The sequence below is a fragment of the Spodoptera frugiperda genome, chromosome 28 (genome assembly GCF_023101765.2).
Source record: "Spodoptera frugiperda isolate SF20-4 chromosome 28, AGI-APGP_CSIRO_Sfru_2.0, whole genome shotgun sequence".
NCBI classification, from domain to species: Eukaryota; Metazoa; Arthropoda; class Insecta; order Lepidoptera; family Noctuidae; genus Spodoptera; species Spodoptera frugiperda.
This window is the reverse complement of record NC_064239.1, coordinates 3,044,267-3,067,531: the sequence shown is the minus strand read 5'-3', so window position 1 is coordinate 3,067,531 and position 23,265 is coordinate 3,044,267. Positions and strand designations below refer to the sequence as shown.

The following is a 23,265-nucleotide window of genomic DNA, read 5'->3' as shown; positions in this document are numbered from 1 at the left end:
TGTGTTACACTTCCCACTAATATTATAAATAATGTGAAAGTGTGTTTGTTTGGTTATTTGTCCGTCAAATCACGCTAAAACGTGACGGATTTCGATGAAATTTTGTATACAGACAGGGTATGAGCTGACTTGGGTGTTAGGATTTTTATTCCACGGAAACGCGAGCGAAGCCGCTGGCAAAAGCTAAATAAAAATGAGCTCTTATTTCAACCGATGATTATTCCGATGTAACGAATAGTTCGAACATTGTTAATCTACAAAAACAATCCATAAAATCCATTTTAATGCGTTCATCTGCTTGCAGACACTGACAGAAATGTGAAGTAACAATAAAGAAAACATAAATAACATGCTTGTTGTAATTATCAAGGCGAAATCGTTTAGTACGGCACCGTGATTTTACGACTAGAACGCAAGATATAACTTGTTCCACTAATTATTATGTTTATTGAAATGAGACAATAATAGTTGAAAGTTGATTGGACCGGCGCCGTCCATGTTCCGTGAACTACGTGCGTTATAGACAGTTCGCAGAAATAGAACGATCGTCAAATTCCTGTACGCAATCCTAGACATTAATCATAACACAATAAAGATTGGTGTTGTTTCCAAGTTTTTGACATACTTCTCAACGAGTGGGTCAATAAACCTTTCTTGTAGCTAGTTACGTTTAAAGCGAAAGTTTTGTCACAAGATAGTGTATTCAGTGCCTAATTAAAAGGCAAAAGATCTCAGCAGTCTGGCAATAATAAAATCTAATGCATTTTCAGAGTCAGTCACATCGTTTGAAAATGTTACATATTTTATATTATCTATGGCAAGCTGGCCACTTATAAGAGTAGAAACTATTTTATGATCTTCTTTTGTTTTATTTACATGTTAATTTATTGCAATAGTTTATATTTAAAATATATAACAGTTTAATAAGGCGCTTTTCGTTTCTTTTTTTAAAGTAAAACAACAAAAGACAAATTCTGTTTTCGGGCAATCCCTTATTGCAGACATTTGCCCGTCCTAAAGTCGATAAGTACCTATGCATACATTATTCTATAGAGAATAACGAGCGCGAATTCAATTCTGTATCCATTAAGTACATAATATATTAAATCCCTTATGTATTTAAACCAAGGTTACATACGCAAAAGTGCAATACAGAATACAGAATCGTTTGATTTGACAGATTTCGCAAATGGCAGCCATTTACCTATCGGTTGGCGGGAAATACCTCGTAAATAGTACGTGTCAAATTCATTGACGGCGCTCATTTGAAAATAGAATTTTATTGATAATACTGGCCATGATTTTGACAGATAGATTAGGGCTGCCCTAGTGATGTCCTTGCTAATGTGCAATAGACTTGTTAGTAATTTAGAGTTATTGTTGATTTGTTTTTATTTATGAACAGATTTCAAACAGAAATAGAATATACGCAAAGCAATCAAAACTTGGTAAGAAATCGGTAATTTCGAGAAATCGCCGTGTGCGATAAGACTGCCCATTGTACTCAGATTACTATTACAGTGTATTTTTTATGTATGTGTGCAATAAAGTATGAATAAATAAAAAGATTTCATTCATGATATGGCAGTTTTTTTTTTTAAGTTAAAGACTAAAGAATTTTTTATCCAGTAGCGGTGGGCGTTACTGACCAATTCAATAATCCTTAAAAAAATTATACATTAAAAAAAACAACCTAATTAATTAAAAAAAGAAGCTTGTTAGATCAAGACTTGGTAAATGTCATGAGGTAATTTAGTTTTCCTTCTGGTGATATTCAAGGATACGACAAAAAAATATTGATATACCAAATTAACTTAAATATGATAACTATTGCGTCTATATTACTGATACCGTTTATGGACTATCAAAAAAGTACTAATCAAAAGCTTAAACAATATTTTGAGTAGGTAACGACTCTTCAAATAATTGTCAATGTTTAGATTTGAACTTTATTACTTTAGCTTTAGCATTTATATTTAGATATTGCATTGCAATCTTTGCAAATATTTTGAAGGCACTGAATCCCACACTTCACAATTGAACTACTACCTACTCTATTTTTAGGAATCATTCCAGATCCGATATCATTTTCAAAAGAAAATTAATACCCAACCATAAAATTATAAAAAAAAATACAATCAATCAAAATCCCTTACCTTAAAATCCCTTTAAAACTCCTCACAATAAACACGACACATTTTTCACTACCAAATAATCTTCCCTTTACCAAAATAAAACCTCTTTTTCGAAAGATTTGGTCCTAAGTTCCGCACGGTGGACGCGTTCGCTCCGTGGAGGAGAGCGACTCTTTTGACGAGCTCCATACATATCCTGAACGTGAAAGTTTCAGTAAGCACGCATCTATAGATAAGCGAAGTTGGCTAAAAGATAAGTAAAGATTGTTGGATGCGAGTAAACAATGCAAGTCTGTAAGTAAATTACATCGTGTTTACGTTTACGTTTAGGGTTATGTAATGGATATTAGTTGAGATGGTATATGGTTTATTTAGAAAATGTTTAAGTAAATATGTTAACAAGTTTCTTTGTGCCATAAGTATTTATAATATGTATTTTATGTTTAAAACTAACAAATATTGCATAGGTATGATCAGTAGATACTCTATGTGTGGGTGAACTGAGGGACCACACTGGGAATTCGCGAAATGAAAGTTCTAGGATTTAGTAGTAGACCTAAAACAATTGTAGAACGAATCTGGGAATTTGTAAACAAATATATTAAAAACTACGACCCATAAAGTGTGGTCCCTCAGTTCTCAAAGACGGTCAGTCAGATCTCGGAAAGTATCTTATAAAAGAAGGTTTTGTGAATACATACATTTAGTAAATAATTTGTAAAGATATCTATTAAATAACAGACCACAAAGCATTAAAGATAAAAAAAGTATAGCAACTGAACTGTGGTCCCTCAGTCCACATAACAAAGATAAATATTTTAGTGAATATTACTGAATAAAACCGTTATTATTTTACATAAAGTTTTAGTAAAAGTCTTAAAACATATTGTAAAAAGAAATGGATCTTAAATATCGAAGCATTTCGAAGATAGCGATGATTAAAAGTGGTCCCTCAATCCTCTCCTCCACTGACATATAGACACTGCTAGCTGCTAGACGAGAGGAATATCAGAAAGTCTAGTGTACTTAACTTTTAGTAATAGTTTTCTACTAAATAATAGGTATATAAAATTTTGTGTTTCTTACCTCTAAGCTGAGAAAATATTAATTTTTTAATCCTATGAAAATAGGTAGACCAGTGTGACCACAAAATCAAACAAAGTGTAGACAGTACTATTATTCGGTCAACGTAACTTGGCGAGTCTGAACGTAGGCTTTGCAAGTCTGAACGTACGGTAGGTTCGTTCGTTCGTTCGTTCGAATCGAATGAATGAATGAAAATCGAATCGAATGAATGAAAATGAAATCGAATGAAATTATTTTTGAAAGCTCGTAATTGTAACTAAATTGGTGATCACAAGTGGTACAGTTCCTGTTTCCTTCATCGATGGTAATTGCCTCTTCTAAAATACCTATGCGTATGTCTACACTTTGTTTGATTTTGTGGTCACACTGGTCTACCTATTTTCATAGGATTAAAAAATTAATATTTTCTCAGCTTAGAGGTAAGAAATACAAAATTTTATATACCTATTATTTAGTAGAAAACTATTACTAAAAGTTAAGTACACTAGACTTTCTGATATTCCTCTCGTCTAGCAGCTAGCAGTGTCTATATGTCAGTGGAGGAGAGGATTGAGGGACCACTTTTAATCATCGCTATCTTCGAAATGCTTCGATATTTAAGATCCATTTCTTTTTACAATATGTTTTAAGACTTTTACTAAAACTTTATGTAAAATAATAACGGTTTTATTCAGTAATATTCACTAAAATATTTATCTTTGTTATGTGGACTGAGGGACCACAGTTCAGTTGCTATACTTTTTTTATCTTTAATGCTTTGTGGTCTGTTATTTAATAGATATCTTTACAAATTATTTACTAAATGTATGTATTCACAAAACCTTCTTTTATAAGATACTTTCCGAGATCTGACTGACCGTCTTTGAGAACTGAGGGACCACACTTTATGGGTCGTAGTTTTTAATATATTTGTTTACAAATTCCCAGATTCGTTCTACAATTGTTTTAGGTCTACTACTAAATCCTAGAACTTTCATTTCGCGAATTCCCAGTGTGGTCCCTCAGTTCACCCACACATGATATTCTTAGTATGAGTTTGCTTTATGTTTTGATTACTTTAAACGTAAAATAGTCGTACTAAGGATCGTTTATGAGACATCTATATTAAAATTGCAGTAGGTAAGGACCAAGTATTGGATCATTTCGTCATTATATCTAATATTAACCTTATAGTTAACATCACTATTCAATTCAATGAGTAAAGTGATGAGTTTTATTATCCATATTCATGATCACTTAGATTATAAATCTAGAATCATTGTGTTCATCATTTAATGATGATTCCTTTAATAGTGAGATCACTGTTTTAGATCTTTCTTCTACGCTTCTGAGGTCACTGACCTTCAGTTTATTTTGATTTTTCTCATAGTTATTCGCGAGTAATCTGGTTAACCTGACACTAATATTAAAATGTTGGATGTGAAGTACAAACAAAAACACTATCACTAGGCATAGACTTTAGTGTCTGAAAATAGGACCTTTAGACATAGACTTTAGTGTCTGAAAATAGGACCTTTGGACACGACTGGAGACTGACAGGCATTTTTTTTTTTGATTTGATTATGTGGGCAATGCAGTGGACACAAAAGATGTCAATAATAAAAAATCACATCATTCACACATTAGCGACAAACGCGGTCGATGTTACGACGAAAAGGAGTCGATTTGCTTTAACTATCTTATGCGGCAGAAAATGATCTCTTGCAATCTAAATCTAAAGACATTGTTACCAAAATAAGTTAAAAGGTTCTTCTCCGAACACATTTCTCATTCCACACATATCAAAGCACCCATCTACGATCTACTTGAACACACCTACATACATCTACTTAAACACTATCTACATCCTCCTGTCCCTCAAATATCATCAACCAGTAAATCAGGGCGAAATATGTGTAAAAGCATTTGTCAAATTATCATAAAACACAGCTGAATGCTCCGAGACGTTTGATCTGTCATACACTACGTGTGTAGTGTTTGAACAATCACTTATCTATTTTAACGCCTAAGTACGGAGCGATCCGCGTCTGATGGTAGTTAGCTAATGTTTATCGCGCTAACTACGATATTTCACCGCCTATTACCATCTGTTGGGTTGCCAGCTTTTTTATAAGTTTACGTATGTTTTTTTCGCTATTGGTAAAGCTTTCAGTTACTGTAATGTAAATATTTTTGTAGAAGGACCATTACAAAAGGATGATAAGAAATAAATGATAGAATCAAAGTCTAGTGTCTTTGACAATGACTTAAAATATACTTAGAAAAATCCGGACTGGGTATAGGTTGATAAAACTTTCACATAAATCTGAAAATATTACGATTAAATTACTCAAAGGCGAATTATTAAGTCTGTTACCCTGCAAAATGCATATCAATGAGTCCATACGTAATCACCGTAGCGCACTGCAGTAATTTGTTTTGCTCTCACAGATAAAAGAGTCATCTGATCACACATAGACGTTTACGGGCTGAGATATAGCGATAAAGTAAATCATAAATAGTCCGCATATCTGGCAACCCGACGCTGTGTCGTGGCGCCGTCTGCGCGGGCGCCGTCCCCGTGCGCCGGCGCCTAACGCCAAATTATGTAATAGTACGCGTAGAATTAATTCCGTCGGCGTTGGCGCCTTTACTACGCCTTATCAGCATTATAATTAGCTTACAGATTGTTCACTTATATTTGTACATGATCGAGTTTTTTACTTGTTACGTTTTTGGCAGGTAGAGCCATATTGGTCAGTTAAGTAAGTCGTGTACATTATGATTTGTCGGCTGACAAGACTACTAATATCAACATTTTGAAGTACCTATAGACTCAAATGTAGCCTGTGTGGTATTTTTTCCTCGTCACAGCAATGTGAAGTCGGTAAATTATTGCACGTCTGCATGTTAGTATGATCGAATCAAATATAGGAACTAGGCATAACATTTCTCATCACTCTGAACTTTTCTCTAAAACTCGACAATCAAGCAAAATAGAACCCTCAATCAGTACGACTATTCAACTAACCTAACCTTCGCAACCAATACTAGATTATATTCAAAACAACAAACCTATACACATATATCTTCCACCGAAAATACATCCCTACGTAGTGTGTTAAGTCAAAAATACATTCCAACGTAGTTTTTTTAGTCAAAGGAAGTAACAAAATCGTATACGTCATTCATCATTCTCACCTGCAAGAATACATTCACGTATACATCAGCAATCAACACTTCGATTCTATATCAATAGTAAGTCGAGTTGAACGTTCGCACGATACTTTCTCTATTTTTACTCCGACCGCAAAATATCATCTCCAACCGCCTAGCGACTCGACTGTAAAGACCATGTTTAAACCACAAAGGACCAAAGGACCATAATATTTGATTCATGTTCGTGTAACAGTTAATTAACATTGCCATCAACATCTATGGAAGTAAAGATTGTGTTGAAAAGCATTTAAACGATTCGATTTGCAAGTACCTTTTAACAATAATAATAGACACTTTATACCATCTAAAATTGTTGATCAATCCTTCTTTGACAGAAATTTCATATTTCTAATTTCAAAAGTCAATCTTAATCCAAAGATTTTGGATCAAGATTTCGGCAATTAGGGCAAAGCCATTTCACAGAATACATGGAGATTATGGCAATTACATCATAGCAACAAAAACTTCAGAAACTTAGATGCTGGTGCTATCAAGTAGACACCAACCTTGCAGTCTTTACATTTATTAAACTCAATATGGTTTTAATGTAATTGTATGACTTTAAAAGGTTCTAAGTTACTACAGAATTCATGTTCGGAATTTCATTGGCGCCACCTTAAAGAAAAATGTAGCAAAACAGAATTACCTTTTCGTAAGGTAGCTTAGTTGTTTTTTAATTATTGGACTATGGGACTTCTATAAATAAGATGGTTTGTCTTGTATAATGGATCTGTTTCTTCAAAGAGCAATGTCATGTCAATTTAGAAATAATCCAGAAATGGATCTAATTTTCTGAACTTTTTATTTCTATGGTGTACAGATGGCTCTGTTTATTCAAATAGCAGTTAACTTAGACATAATAAAGGTTTAGATATGGGTAAATACACTTAATATTCTTGGTATTCTTTAGTTTATCATGCTGTTTATCCTCAATGAACTATTCCTTGTTATCAACGCAAAAGTAGACAATACCATACTTAATCCAGTTTGCAGTTTTCTCCAGTTATCGATCTCTTTTTATGAATTTCATGAAATAAATTTATGAAGGCGTTCACAATCGATTAATTAAATAACATCTACATACTATTTATTCGATATACTTATTTTAAAGTGATCAAGCAATCGCAAGCTCAATTCCTTAGATGGTGATGGCGCCATGATAATTAAGACAGGGCAGGGCCCTTAAATTGAACCCAATAAATTACCAGCAAAAAATTTGTATCGGATAATTACTTGAGTACAATCATACCAATACTAGGTACTAATAATATGTCACCCATGTGAAATATTCAATGACGGATGAGTGTGTAACTCTCACACTAAAACTAATAAACTGAGCCAAATAATTGTTTGCCATATATTGATCTTAATAAGTCTTCATATTCTTTAACACGAATTAAGTTGACCAAACCTTGGTCAAACTATGGTTTAACCCTTCGTATACCGGAGCGCAGATCTACGCGAGACACAATGTGTTTTCTGTTGTTGTCTTATAAATACGAGAGGTTAAGCAGAGAATTTTCAAGTCGTCGATTATCTTTAAAAACATCTGTTGGTAAGTATTAACTAAAAAAAAGAACTGCAATAAAAGAACCAAAACTGCATTGAATGTTGTAATACTGCATAACAACGTCACGTTACCGCGCCTGTCTGAGAGAACCGTATTAAATCGTTTGCGGTATGACGCACGCCGTCAATGCGAACCGATGCGAAAATTTCAGTACCTATAAACTCCCTATAGGTACAAACACATAATGCTTTATACATCACTCGACCAGCCAATATTATGCGGGTAAACAGTTTAACTGTCTACATTTATACATTATGATATTTAAAACTTTTTAGGGCACATTTTGTGCGAACAACTTCAACTGCCCCTAACAGTCCTTTATTGGAACTTATGTTCCTCTACATAAGTTGAACTTATGTCCTATCCATCGTCACAAATTCTAGTTGATTGAGCAGTAAGAATTTTTATCCAACAACAATTCAATTTGCAGAGAATAAACGTAGTCGGAAAGTTCCCGAATCCTTAAACTAATGTCATAATGGAAAATAATGTTTGTTTGTCTTTCTTTCACGTCACAACAGACCATTTTTATGGAATGATTTTTGCATCTCGTTCTCACACTCAAGAAGTTGGAGACTAATAGGTATAGACTACTTTAATCGAACAGGCGAAGCCGGGGACGGGAATCTTCATAAGATCTTTGTTTACACAAACAATGATGGATGCGCGAAATAACCTTTGAAATGGATTAAGACATCCGACTCGTATTATTTCACCTGTTTCAAAAATTAAGCTGTCATTACAATCTTAGCGCCAATGCTTTGAATCTTTATAAAAGACGTATTATCCGCCACTCAAGACCGTATCACTATGATACGGAAAGAATAATAAATACGTTTTAATATGAATTCTTCTACGAAATCCGTCTGAAATGGAAATAGAAAGAAAAATACAAATAATAGCAGATCGTGACCCTGAATTGTTTTTGATTGTTCAAGAATTGAGAAGCCGTCGATCACGAGACTGACGTCGGAATTTATTGCGAGTTAGCTTTTGTGCAATGTTCAAATTATATTATACCGTGTAGGACAATTTTTATCAATTTAAAGTTAGGTGAGGTAAGTTTTTTTTTAAACGTTGCCCCACACTAGGATTTTCGCCTGTGTCGTGGGTGCGTTTACAAACATACAAGTTCACATACACATGACACCAGACCAGTTAAAAAATATGTTAAAGGTCAGTCTAATCTAAATATCCTAAAAATTACGATATCCTCCAGCATTTTTAATAATCTAGAAACCGGATTAAATAGCTTAATAAAAAGAAAACCCAATATAAACACTATACGTACTACACAAACTGTCTCCCATTTAACCAGACGAGACAATTTACTAAAACTCCTACAATACATAAATAAATTTCGCGTCTGAAATGAAATGCAATTGCGAACCGTCAGGCTAGGTAACATGTCCAATCTTCTAGATTCTAGTAAATCCAATTGCTTAACTTGGCGACGCTGCGTCAGCTGAAATTTAGACAAACCAAATGAGACAGTTGGCAAAGTACCTACGAAATATATGTATGTACGTAACCTAATGTAAACTTGTATATTTATTCACGATAGATAAATAAAAGCAAGTCCAAATGCTGAGTTAGATTGAATACCCTGATCGGATAAAGTAATGAATTTTCGAAACTTCCAGAAATGTGTCTCGATTGTGTTCACTGTAAGATAATGGGTTCCGTTCCGCCTCTACTTCACAAGTAAAAGTGCTATTTTAAAGCCTATTTTCGGAAATAAATATCATTTTTCAACTACAAACTGTTAAAAAACTGATGTTTATCAACCTTTAATATGTACACAGATGCCTTTTGGGGTTTGAAAAGTATTCCTACTACCCATTTGGTTTTAATTAGGCTACAAATCCGCCCTCTACTACATGAAACCGCAACTAAAGCAGCAAAAATATTTGCTTATACAAGTAGACAGACATACTTCTATTTTCATAAGTGTATAATAAATCGGGGAACTCCAGCCTCCCAAATACAAGCCTAAATAGCAACAATGAGGTCATATGTTACTGTCGACGAGTCGACGTGTCGACGGCCCGGCAGTGTCAAAAAAGCAACACCCACTACCATCAAACTGCAGTGACACTGCACATTCAGTAAAACAATTGTACTAATTAATTAAACCATTGAGTCATTCTGTGGAAAAAGATCTTCGTTTTTGTTGCCATGGAGACGAATAAACAACCTCTGAAGATAAATGAAGATTGACACTTGTATGAGTGGAGATATTAAAACAATCGAATGCTTAATAGATGGGTGCAGAATGTATTATTGAAGATTTTGATAACTTTTTTCATTTTAGTAGATACCAATGTAAGAAAATATCTGGTCTAAAGACTAAAGTTGTGAAATGCACAACTCTAATAGTAACATATCCAAAATAAATTAAGTAGATCTTACTTTATGTTACCCCAAACTGCTAGTTAGTTAGCTACACTACCTACCTAAATTTTAATACCGAAAATAGTAAAATCTTCCAAAGGACGAATTTTATCTCTCAAAATCTTATTACATTAGAAATTCATGTATTCTGATTTCTGACTCTTCCCTAAAATATTTGGCAAAATTCTTAGCTCGAGGAAAATTCTAAACGATGCCTTATATTCAAACGAGGATATCTTAATAATATTTTATGACGAAGTTTTAGGAAAAGGAGGGACAACGGTAGAAAAACATGTTTTCCTGCATTTTAATGAAAGTGCCTGTAAATTAGGCTTGTAATGCTTTCGTGAAGAAGTTTTCTCGGAAAATATGTAATAGTGGCAAAAGGTACCTAAAAGTTTAATCCTTCCTTAAACATGACGTTTAGACATTCGTTTGCTAAAGTCTTCTGTTTTATTGGTGCATTGTTATTTCAATAAATTATCTTTTATTTATTTTTCTTCTTATTAATCGAGAACGATTAATTTCAAATTAAACGGCAAATGAAATACCGGAAAGTTACAAAAATCCATTTTATTTTTAGGAAACTTATAAGGTGTCTGTTGGAACCTACTTCTATATTAAAAACATGATTTAATTATCTAATATATTATTACATAATTTTAAATGTGAAAGTTTGTTTGTTTGAATGTTTGTCAGTCAGTACTGAGCGGATTTTGATGAAATTTGGTATACCTACAGATAGGGTAGGTGCGGACTTGGATGATGAGGAACTCGGGCGATGCCGCTGGCAGAAGCTAGTCTACTCTATAAATAACGTAACTGTTGCACTTGTTTTTAAACAGTAAAATAAAAATTACACTAGTATTCGAAGCTGACCTGCTGCACATGACGCTACTACACAATAATCAACACGGATGGTCCACAAAAGGTTTAAAAACAAAAACCTTTTCGTCACCTCATCATACATAATGCAGTGATGTCACATTATGTCAGACTCGTCTGATGTATGTATTTGTATCATTGTGACGTTTAATGTGGGTGGGCAGAGCAATTGGATTGTGTGTTGATATTAATTATTACATGGGAGTGCTAAAATGCGTGTAAATCTTGATAATATTAAATTGCCAATAGTCTTATGTATGAGAATAATCTTTTAGGGACCGGAGAGTAAAGTTCCCTAAGAAAAGGAGAATCCTCCGAACAGGCGAGGTGATCATGGCTGGCGAGCTTTCTGCCCAACTGTTGGTCGTTGGATTTTTCTATCCATGTTTATTCATATGTAAACTTCTATGGGCGATGTAGGATTTATGACGACATCCGTTGTCGATCGTCTATGTGTGAATTCTGTCATCTTCAATGTTAAGTCGTGCGTACCATCGGGTCCATGGACTTATTTTAAACTTACTGCTTTTAAGTACAATAAAGAAATGCACAATATACTACTATATACTAACCCACACAAGAAATGTCTACCTTGTACTCATCCACAAACGCGTCGATCATGATTTATTTATACGTTTATGATTGCACTTCAGAAATAAAGTTGTAACCTCACCGATACTTTCATGCCCGAACACTTAGGTACTCGACGTAATGGTTTTTAAAATATATTTTATAGTCCCCGAACTAAATGGGCAAATGAAAGTATTCCTCTTCTTACATCAAGCAAACGTAGGCAATGTTCCAAAAATTTTATAGACACCAAACTTGGTAAGTACGGACATAGTAACAAAAGTAACGGCCGCTCTTTACACCGTAGCATTAAAATTATTCCGGAGCTGCGGACTACCTAGCGGGTTTTACCGAGGCTCCGGATTGAAGGGCAGAAATAGGAACGGAGTGATTTTTAGTCAGTAAGAGTCTCACACTCGCTCTCGCCTCGGCAGGAGAAGTCATTGAACGATTTTCTCCCTTTACAAAAAAACACTAAAATTTTTGACCCTTTTTCTAACCAAAGACTGAAAAAGTAAACAACAACAAGTAAAGTTTTTGAATAATTATTTCTTTTAATCTTAGCGTACGTATCTATCTTACTCTAACAATTGACTTACCTCCCGCAATGTATTTCCATTAAATACGTATTAACTAGTTAGTGCTTACAATTTTCCCTAAATACCGACGATCGCTGTAATTTTGCGGCACGTGTATGGAAATTAAGTAGGCCTCGACCGCATGTTTGCATTAATCGATAGTTAACATGCATCACAGATTCCAAAATTGCAAAGTACAGTAGTAAACGATAAATTAGACGAGATACACGTGTTGCTATAGGAAACGTTGAACTCAACTGTTAAATGTCGTCCATCCAACGAAATAGCAACAACAAGTACAGGTAAAAGTAGAACAGATTTTGTTAATAGCAATTGAAAACTAGAAAGCATAAATTGAGTTTATTGTGAAAGGAGTAATAATAATATGATAAAGGGAGTATAAGATAAGGTACCTTTGGTAAATGAGGATGAAACAAAATCGCTTGTTCAGAGACCAGTTCACAAAGAAAATTAACCAGTACCTACTCACATCAGCATCAACTGACCTACGGTCACGTACAATACATTCACAGTGGTAACTAGGTACTTGCGGCAATAGATATGACATTATGCCAATGCTTACAATTTTATTAGGTACGAGTTTACTCATGCATAATGTATTAAATGATTTCCACAATTTTACGTGCTTGTACACCGCACCGTTATATACCAGGCGCCAGTTAGGTACAGGTGATAAATAAACACCAACATAAAAAGTTTCCGCTGATTAAAACTTCACCAAATAAAGTACCAAGTGACGTCTTTGGTACTTTTACGCCAATCTTTATCGAACGAATCCCGGTCATCATCACGTAGCAAATATAACACGTCACTCAACGCGCAAACAAGTCAATACTCAATATCCGTTGTCGTTGACTTTTATAACATCAACCAATTTTTTAATCAATCTCTAATTCAACACACGTATTCGCCCCGTCATTCCATCACACAGTTCAGTTCTCAAATAAGTCAAAAACAGTACGCATAACTTACCAAAATCATTGAAGGTTTGTGAAATTATTGATGCGTTACGCGTCGGTGTGATGTGCGGCGCGTCGCGTCCCGCCGTCGCCGCGCAGGTGAAATACGACGGGCGCCGCCGACGACGCGCGACGCCAGCCTCTTGTAAACATCCGCGCTCGAGTCGCCCGCGGGCCACGGCTCGTACGCACACTATCTAAATTGGAATAGATACAACTGATATTGTTCTTCGTTTCCAACATTGTTGCAGCCTTTATTCCTTTCATGAATCTCCGCCTAGGTATTTAGACGATGCCTTCAGGATCGAGCCTATAAAGTATAAAGCTTCCATTCCAAAATCAGAGACTCGATCAAAACAAGCAAAGCAAGTATTCCTATACGTGGACGTACTTGATTACAGTAGATATTAAATTGACATATTATTGAATACCTAATAAAGATTCAAAGGATTAAACACTGTGGTGTTAAATAAGCCTATATTTTTTGTGTGAAATGAAAAGGATGAAAGATGGGCGTGAAAAAAAAATTCGGAACGACTAGACAAAAAATATTATACATACCTAGATAAAGTTTTCGAGGCAGGCAGACAGTCATATCAGTTTTGTCTAAGACAACAATGAAAACCTATCAAATATAAACCCGTCGCGGGCAACAATTGCAACAGAATAGCTTTGTGTCTTCTGCCAAACGTAGCTCCAATACCCAAGCGGTTTCGGCGCCAATTTGCAGATTTAATTACATCATCAAAGATCACAAGCAGAATATTTTACGATTAGTATTTACATGACAATAGAATATAGATAAAAAATAAAAAAGAACAGCAGTGTTTTGAACTTAGGTTTGAAAAAAGAACAGGCCGACGGGCGCCATTTCCATTTGAGATATTCTTCCTTTTTTTTCTTGAGAGTTAGCATATTTTTTTCAGCCATGACTCATTTTTTAGGCTTAGGATTTATTTGATCGCCTACAAGTTAATGAAAACGAGGATCATCCGGTGAAATTTACCTTTACCTTGCTGCCCGTTCTTATGAAATAGGGCAATAGCTGAAAATACCCAGAATAGATAATGCACCTAAGTACCTAGTTAATAGCATAATGCTACTAATAAACTAAGTTTTTAGTTTTAAATATCAAAGGACCCTTAGATAGATTTAGAATACCTAAGTAGATACCTAACTATAAAACAAAGTAACAGCAATAAAAGTATGATCGCTGTTACACTGGAGACGTAAAATATATTACGAGAATGCTTTTAAAGGATTGAGGACGAATTTTATGTCATTTTCTGAATGCAACTTTAAAAATTACCTTTAGTGCGTTCGTAGACGTATGAAAGAATCGTAAGTAGGTAAGTACATTCTCACATAAAAAGTAGGTGCCTAGGTAGAATGGTAGACGGGTAGGTACTAGGTAGGCTATGTAATAGATAGGCCTGTAAATAAAAAGCGATATGTTAAGTATCTTTTGTGTAGTTTATTTAGCACGCTTACTGCTCATAAACTATCTCATTCTATGGATCACACATAGTCGTTACCTGCGGGAATACAACCCGCAACAAACCACACAGGAGCCGCACGCTCAGGCACAGCGCTAACCGTGCAATCATTTCTAAACGTATTTAATTTTCTAATGTTTATTTGAAACGATTATTCAGTCAATGGGCCTAATGTGAATCGAGTCTGTTGCACATGCAGCCTCAAAATAGCTTCCTGACCGATTCGAGATCTGTCAAGGACTAGACAGCCGATTCAGGTGACCTAAAAACGAATTTAGTTCTCAATTAATAAATTGAAATGTTGTATGCGAAGCGAAGGATAGCTTTGGTTTATTTTCCATCAAAACAGACAAGGAGAAGATGCGACTCAATAATGTGACTACCAGTAAGTGGTATGGTAAACGGTAGATAATATATGATATGTGATTTGATATTTTCTTCTTGTTTTATCTAGGTACTCCCACTGCCAAATGACGAGGAAGGAACTATTTCAGCATGATCCGATCTTGTCTTCAGGGACTGCTGCCTGTATTGGAGATTGACTTCGTTATAATAGAATTTGCATACTGGTAGGTATATTCCATCCATAATCAATAGGGTAGATGACTAATTTTCAATGTAATACCCGTCTTTTAGATTATTTTAAAACATTAGACACTTTTTTTTTAGTTTGTTACAGAAACAAAGACATTTTATCTTTCACACTTTCGAAGATACCTCGATTTGAAGTATCGCTTGACGTCACTTCTATGTAAGTTTTATACGTAGAAATGGCGTTTTTACTCCCACTCCTTAACTTTGATTCGTTTTATATAAGTATTTTTATCTTATATGACAAAAAAGTGTCTGATATTTTTTATTACCCAACTGACGGACTAATTAGATTTTTAGTGTTCATACTCGTAATCAACCCTATTCTAGTCCCTAAATTATGAAAGCTAAACAGCTATTCACACAAAAATATTTTGTAAGGATATAAGGTGAGGATGGAATATATTGGTTTTGAATAATAAAAAAGTTATCTCACCTATATGTACTAATGGGCCACGATCACAACTGTACCTACCTAAATCTGCAACCCTTATTCATGACTCTCAGAACAGTATAATTTGGGATTACATCGAGTGTCACAAAATTTCCAAAGTACCTAAGTATCATCTAATGTAGGAATATTTATTAATACTCTCTTATTACTCTAAGGAAGTACTTAGCAATCCATCATTCACATCTGGCGGTACTTAGGAAATGACATCAACATGACTCGTTAATGCAAAATGGGAAATGTAGATACAAAATTAGAATTGAGTGGTCGCAACAACTTCATTGTATGGTATGGCATGGACACCTGCAAAGCCAGAGTTAGGAGTGCTTTGCCGACCTTCAAGAGTGAAATACCGAAGAAAATTTTTTTTTTATTAGGGGGAAATCATCCAATGACTTCTCCCGCCTTGGGGAGGCAAGAGGAATTTCACACTATTACTGACTAAAAACCTCCCCGTTCCTACTTCAGTTTTTCGAGCCGGAGCCCCGGTAAACCCGCTACGTAGTCCGCAGCTCCGGAGCCGAAAAAAAGGGGATAGAGGATTGTTTCACGCCATTTAACTAGTTTTGACGTTAGATAAACATGTCCAAATAAAACGACAAAAATCAAAAAGTAATAATTTATGTATAATCATTAAAATAAAGTAAAGCTTACAACACAACTGCTCCAAATATTGGAAATGGATCACTAGACTTATTTAGTTTATACCTAAACCTATTGAGGACTCCGCTGGCGATTACAACGCCACCTGTCTGGGGACACACATAGTTTGACATTGACACTGAAGTTCTTGGTCTGAGCACTTGTGTCCGACAGTTTTTGATTTTGATTCTAATACACTTATCACTTTTAAACTTGGTTGGTTCGAACACACTTTCTCTGTGGACTCCGTTCCTGAGTGTGTGCGGGGTGGGTATGAGCCGGAGTTTGGGTCGCTTCATCACCGGCCGCACCGGCGTGTACGTGAACTCCTCGTCTGATTGCTTCTCTTGTGATGTGTCTTCGTTTGTGATTTTATCTGTGAAGTTAAAGAAGGTTTAATTTGGATGAAGGGTTGTAGTGTAAAATGTTTAATTAGATGTAAAGCGACGCCAATCGACAAACACAACACCAGAAGATTTATGAGTGCACTACTGGCCCTTTGAGAGTGGGAATTGGGAATTAGGGAAATGTATGTATATGGAGTGGGGCTTAGGGACTTGGGGGATTGGGGGATTGAAGTATTGGGGGATTTGGGGATTGGGGGTTTGGTGGATTGAGGGATTGCAATATTGGGAGACAAAGGGATTGCGAGATTGAGGAATTGTGGGACCACTCCCGCAATCCCTCAATCACCATCATCCATGGAAATACGCAACACCAGAAGATTCATGAGTGCACTACTGGCCCTTTGGGAATGGAGATTTGATGATTAGGGAAAGGAGAATGGGGGATATGAAGTGGGGCTTAGGGACTTGGGGGATTAGGGGATCGGGGGATTGGCGGATTGGGGGTTTAGGGGATTGAGGGATTGAAGTATTGGGGGATTTGGGTACTGGGAGATTGGTGAATTGAGGGATTGCAATATTGGGAGACCAAGGGATTGGGAGATTGGGGGATTGCGGGATTGAGGGATTGCGGGAATGGGGAACTGAAAGGTAGGAGACGAGGACTAAGGATTGGGCTTCTTGTAAACGTGTCTATCAAACCCCAAACAAGAAAAACAATAATAACTATGGAAATAAGTGATACCTGTGATAGGAAATATCATTCGTCTTGGTAATATCGAGTCACCCAGCATCTCATACAGGGTGTAGTCAGTAGTCACGTAGTCTTCCAGATAGGTGGTGGGTTCAGATCTGAGTAGGCACGTTGATACGTCCTGCGAACACAAACGTTATTATTACTTAACTTTTTACTGAAAAGTTTTATGAGCAGACACAAAGAGAGATTTAAACGTAGAATTCTAGCAATCCGTTGTTTTTTTTTAGGAATAGAGTGGCAAACGAGTCGACGAATAGCCAAATGGTAAACCATGCCGCCGTCAATCGATACCCGCAACACCAGAGGGGTTATAAGTGGGCAGAGGAATTAGGTCTTTGGTTACGTATTTCGACATAACGCAAGCACTCGATCAAACCAGACCATTCGTGCAGAATCACACGAAAACTGTCTGGTGATTTGAAATTAAATATTCAGTAAATAAAAATACATAAAGTTGACTCACAAGTATAGTTTCCCTAAGGTCCGTCTGTAGATGGTTCCTGCGCGGCGCGTGTATGCAGTCGTCGAGATGGTCGAGGTGGTCCGCCAGACACTCCACGAGCGCTCGCCTGCCCAACGCCATCACGCACTTTATCATCGGTGCTGTGAGGCGCTCCTTCGTGCCCTGTGCTAGGTAGTCGAATAGAATACCTTTACCTGGAAATAAAGTGTACACAGGTTATCAATAGCCCGTGAGTGTTCAGCAATGGATTGTTTCAGCTCACCAAAGGCCTATAAGCCTTTACTACAGGAAAGGAGTTTGCCACTCCACTTCTCCATGCTTGGGAGTTAATAGCCAAAAGAAACAAAAAATCAAGTATTTAATCCACCTAAGGTATTTCAGCTATTCTTTGTGTCATTCACGAATTATTGTTTTAACTTTAGATGTAATATTTAACTTTATAAACGCACCCATGACACAGAAGAAAATCCTAGAGGTAAGGTACTGTCTCTCATCTAATTATTTCAAAGATTGATGTGTAAAAGTGTTATCTTATAACCAACTTGCAAAATAAATATCATTTATCAATGTTAACATAAATCTTACCTATTGTAATAAACGACGGCCAAGTTCTTGTGATTTTCGTGAGTATTGCGACCATCTTCTCTGCTAAGGAACCATTACCTAATATATTTGATACCATTACTGGAAATAACCGTTGAAACTGAAACAATACACGAAAAAAATAATATTAAAAATTAATAATAATTATTATTTTTTTCAAAGCGACAATAGTAACACATTTTTGCGTCTTTGCAAGCAATTTGTTTTGAATCGATTTAATAAGGGTTCGCGCCACTAGAGGCGCTAGTGTAGCTTAACGTCTGTTGACCAAATTGTTGAATATTTACTAACGAATATAATATTAGACTGACTAATTGAGTTGATATTCAGCGTGATTGACAGACAAACGTACAAACAAACAATTTCAAACAAACAAGCTTTCACATTTATAAATACTAGTGTCATTACATTTATTTGTCGAAGTATTTATTTATTTTATTTTATATTATAACGTCGGGCCAGTACTGAAAATCAGCGCCGCGGCTCGAGCTATCGCGCTCGGGTCACGGCATTTTAGCTGAGTACTGGCCTTTTTGCGCCGTGAATACTTTTATTTTTATTTTATCAATTATGTATGTTTATTATTTTTGTAATCGGTGCAAATAGTTTATTTGCAATAGCAAATAGTTTTTTTCTTTCTATTATGAAAAAAGCTCACCTGTTGCTGAATATTCGTGTCCAAACTACAAGGATTGGAACACAGCGCATCGACCATGTCCAATACATTAGACTGTAGCGGTTTCTTAGCCGGGACGTTAAGTGCATTCAGATTGTCATCATTCAGTACTAGTACGGCCAAGTTGAAGAGGTTTGGGAATATGGGACCGATCCTAGTATTCGTTGTTAGGTCTTCCACTGCTAATTCCTTAGGCTTCTTACGGAGATTTAATATTGCTGTAAAGGTAATGAAATGTGTTGTTAGTGAGATACTTTAAAACAATTTGTATAATATTATTTACTAGCGACCCGCCCCAGCTTCGCATGGGTGCATTGGTGATATATTATGCCTGTATTATACATATAAACCTTCCTCTTGAATCACTCTACCTATTACAAAAAACCGCATCAAAATCCGTTGCGTAATTTTAAAGATTTAAGCATACAAACAAACAGACAAAAATAGCGACTTTGTTTTATACTATGTAGTGATTAGAATAAGAATAACAACGTCTCTTTGCACGAAGTATAGTACATAATTATAGGTAACAGTATAAAAAATAATGTAATCTCAAACATCGCCAACTCTTTTCGGCATGCAAAACTATTGGTTGTACTCTACTTTATTCTACTCTCTATTATGCCTTGTTCACACTACGCTAGTATTTTAATCCAGTAGCGAAGTACATATTAGCCCTTTCTCGCTTCTGTCCCAAAATCGAAGCGAGAGAGAGCTACTAAATACTCGCTACTTGACTATAAAATACTAGCGTAATGCGAATAACGCATTACTCTACTTTACTGTACTTTTTTTTTTTGAGGGGGTAATCATCCAATGACTTCTCTCGCCTTGGGCGAGGCGAGAGGAAATGTCAGACTCTTACTGACTAAATACCACCCCGTTCCTACTCCTGCTGAGCCGGAGCCCCGGTAAACCCGCTAGGTAGTCCGCAGCTCCGGATCACTTTACTGTACTTGGGACACATTACTCATTACTGGTAAAAGTGTGTGTGTAAAATTGCAAACGTCGACCAATCTCCATCGGGTGTTCAAAGGCGCGATGTTTCAATTAATTGTTATGTAGTGGAAAGCAATCATGGAAAAGTTTTACAACAAGTGATAAGACAATCTATAAGAGCATGGCATATTGAATGTACTAAATGAACCAATGCATCTTAAAATCCATTGGATTTCCGACTTTATATCAAAACAGTAAAGTTGAAAATCTAACAAAAAGTTCATAGAAAGGAGTAGATTGACCTATTGTAAAAAAGATACCTATAAGAAATAGTCATAGTAAGTAATAATTTGATAAATTTAAAGTGATACACACCTCTAGCAACTTTGGTATAATAATTCTGCAGGCTAACACTGATATTACTTGAGTTATTGAGACTCTTGTCATCCGTGATCCATTCCACTGACACCGTGGCTTCCGAACTGTATACGTAACTCTGCGGTGTCAACGCAAACTCTGTCACATTTAATAAGGTGTCCTGGAATTTTAAAGAAAGTTTTGTTGTAGTTAGTTGATATGTATTTTTTAAGAAAGTAATATTAAGGATATAATGGATAAAAATTAAAGAAAATTATTGTAATTTTACCATTACAAAGTTAATACAATAATTAGATAAATCACAATACATACACATACATTTTGATATTAAAATTACATCATGGGAAATAAATAAGTACAAGTATAGCGCACAATACTACGGTTGACTGGCAGATAGCTGTCTGGCATTAAGTCCACCATGTACATGTATAGTCTATACATAAACTGTAAACTGCATCATTGGTCGAAAATGTACTCAGTAGTAACACAGAGTCTGAAATTGTGCCCAGTATATGGCAATAGGCTCACCCTCTATTATATGGGACTTATAACACAATTGGTGAAAAGTGAATGTACATTGTATAGCAGCATTACATGCCGTAATGTGCACCTCTGCCTACCCTTTCGGGGGTAAAAGGCGTGACGTTGTTTTATAAAGTGTAAAATAAACAAAAATACTTACAAGTGGTACGCAAAGTTTCTCTTCGCCTAAAGGTACGTACTGAGTGATGCACGAGCCCACTACAGGGCTGGTGTCGGACAACATGAACACAGTGTTAGCATCCCAGCTGTCCACCGTTGTTTTCTTCATCATTGAACTTTGTAGTGCTAAGGACTAGAAATTAAAATAATTTGTTATGAGTTAGCTGTTATGTAGTAAGTTAGTAACCATGGAATGAAGGCAATGCAGTTATTAGGGAATATTTCTAGACTGCCACATTGGTTGATTAAGTTTAATAATAATTTTACAAAAAACTACTTTTTTACTGGAAAAACATACAATGAAAGACCTGTAATTAATAATGGGTGAATTGTATGAGACGATTAAATTAAATGTCTAGTAAAGGATACATGTTATATTTAATTAACTGAGATTACATATTGTTATGGGTTAAGGGAAAGTTCTTGAATGACAAGCAAAATAAAATTAATATGTATTTGATTCATTTAAAATGTTGAAACTATATGTATATGCTCAAATTATCATTTTATTTTAGTGGCTTTTTGTGTATTTTTATAACAGAAACTTTTTAAAGATAAAACTGGCAGAATTAACATTTTTACTTTAGTTCTGTTGTTATTATAACAGTACAATTTTATTACTTCATTGCTAACACACAAAAATTGCAAATAAATTCATTTTTTAGTATTTAGAAGTCCTTGTTTATGGAAATTACTGAACTGCTTTTAATGAAAGTTGGTACCCATGTTTATGCAATACATTAATGTCTAAATAATCAGTTGGAGATGTTTTGCTAAAAAGAAATATGCTGTAAGAGAGTAGCATTTTATTTTTAAGAGAGGGAAAGTCATCCAATTGCTTTTTCAGCCTTGGGAGAGGCAAAGGGAGTGTTTGACTGAACTAATAGATTTACTGACTAAAAACCACCTATTCCTATTATTGCTTTTAAAGCCGGAGCCTGGTAAGTCCGCAGCTCCGGGTTGTGTAAGTGAGTAGTTGAAGGTTTTAAGATTGTATGGAATGTTGAAATTGGAATTCATCTCTTTTCTTTATTTCTTTTTTAGAGAAGTTACTAGCTATTATAACATGATGACTTAAAGTCTAAATGAGTAGGTAGTTTAATAAGTACTAAAAATTGGGTCCTTACACTAATAGTTTGTCTGAGTTTGTAGCTAACATCCTCAGCCAAGTTGGTGATGGCCTCAGTACTGACTTCATGGCCAGCCTGCTCCGCCATACAAACAACTGACTCGGGGCTGATACCCGCAAACCTTCCTTGTGACGTGTTTCCATCCTAAAAATAATATAGATAATATTAATTTTGTGAAAAATATTTGATATATATTTCAAAATTAGAAAATTCCTTTTTTAAACCTCAAATATGCGCACAGGCATACACACCTCTGCGCAGAACAAGGCCTTTGTGCTATAGAGTTAAAACTCGCAAAACAGGCGCCAATTAAAGAGCTTACATGTTATTATAGTAATAACCTCAACAACACCAATGTTTTACCTTTTCGTTGAGCGGAGGAGTGTCGCACTGACTGGAGCCCCCAGATTCTGATGCCACCGATTTGTTTCTATCACGTTCTCTGCTACTATTCGCCTTTTTCGAGTGACTTTTATTACTCGAAAGTGAGTTAGACATTTTCATTTGTAACGAACACTAAGATATACTCACAACATGATATTCTTAATTATTGATTTACTTATGATTTTGTCCTAAAGCGTGTCTCTGTTATATTTTGCAGTCACGTAAACAATTACTCAAACAAATTGATAAAGAACAGTAACACGAAATGCGAAGCGCTGACTTTATTTCCCCGAAACTGACAGCTCCAAGTTGA

General features: G+C 35.5%; 2 protein-coding genes across 3 annotated transcripts in view; both read right to left on the bottom strand.

The window, feature by feature from the left end:
* Positions 1-13,550, bottom strand: part of LOC118265482 (gremlin-2) — a 50,331-nt gene extending 36,781 nt beyond the window's left edge. The window contains exon 1 of one of the 2 annotated variants that reach the window (XM_050705996.1): positions 13,410-13,550. In XM_050705996.1, coding sequence (XP_050561953.1) covers positions 13,410-13,418 — 9 coding nt within the window. In that variant the 5' untranslated portion in view covers positions 13,419-13,550. Of the gene's footprint in view, positions 1-2,156; positions 2,327-13,409 lie in introns of those variants that run through there. The other variant, XM_035578377.2, reaches the window with a different exon arrangement.
* Positions 13,551-16,539: 2,989 nt separating this feature from the next.
* LOC118265128 (uncharacterized) lies at positions 16,540-23,265 on the bottom strand. Its single transcript, XM_035577845.2, has 9 exons — positions 22,932-23,265; positions 22,566-22,712; positions 21,419-21,571; positions 20,734-20,896; positions 19,402-19,637; positions 18,726-18,843; positions 18,141-18,334; positions 17,666-17,795; positions 16,540-16,952 (listed from the first exon to the last, which is right to left on the bottom strand). The coding sequence occupies exons 1-9, from the start codon at positions 23,070-23,072 to the stop codon at positions 16,585-16,587; spliced, it is 1,650 nt and encodes a 549-aa protein (XP_035433738.1). The 5' UTR covers positions 23,073-23,265; the 3' UTR covers positions 16,540-16,584.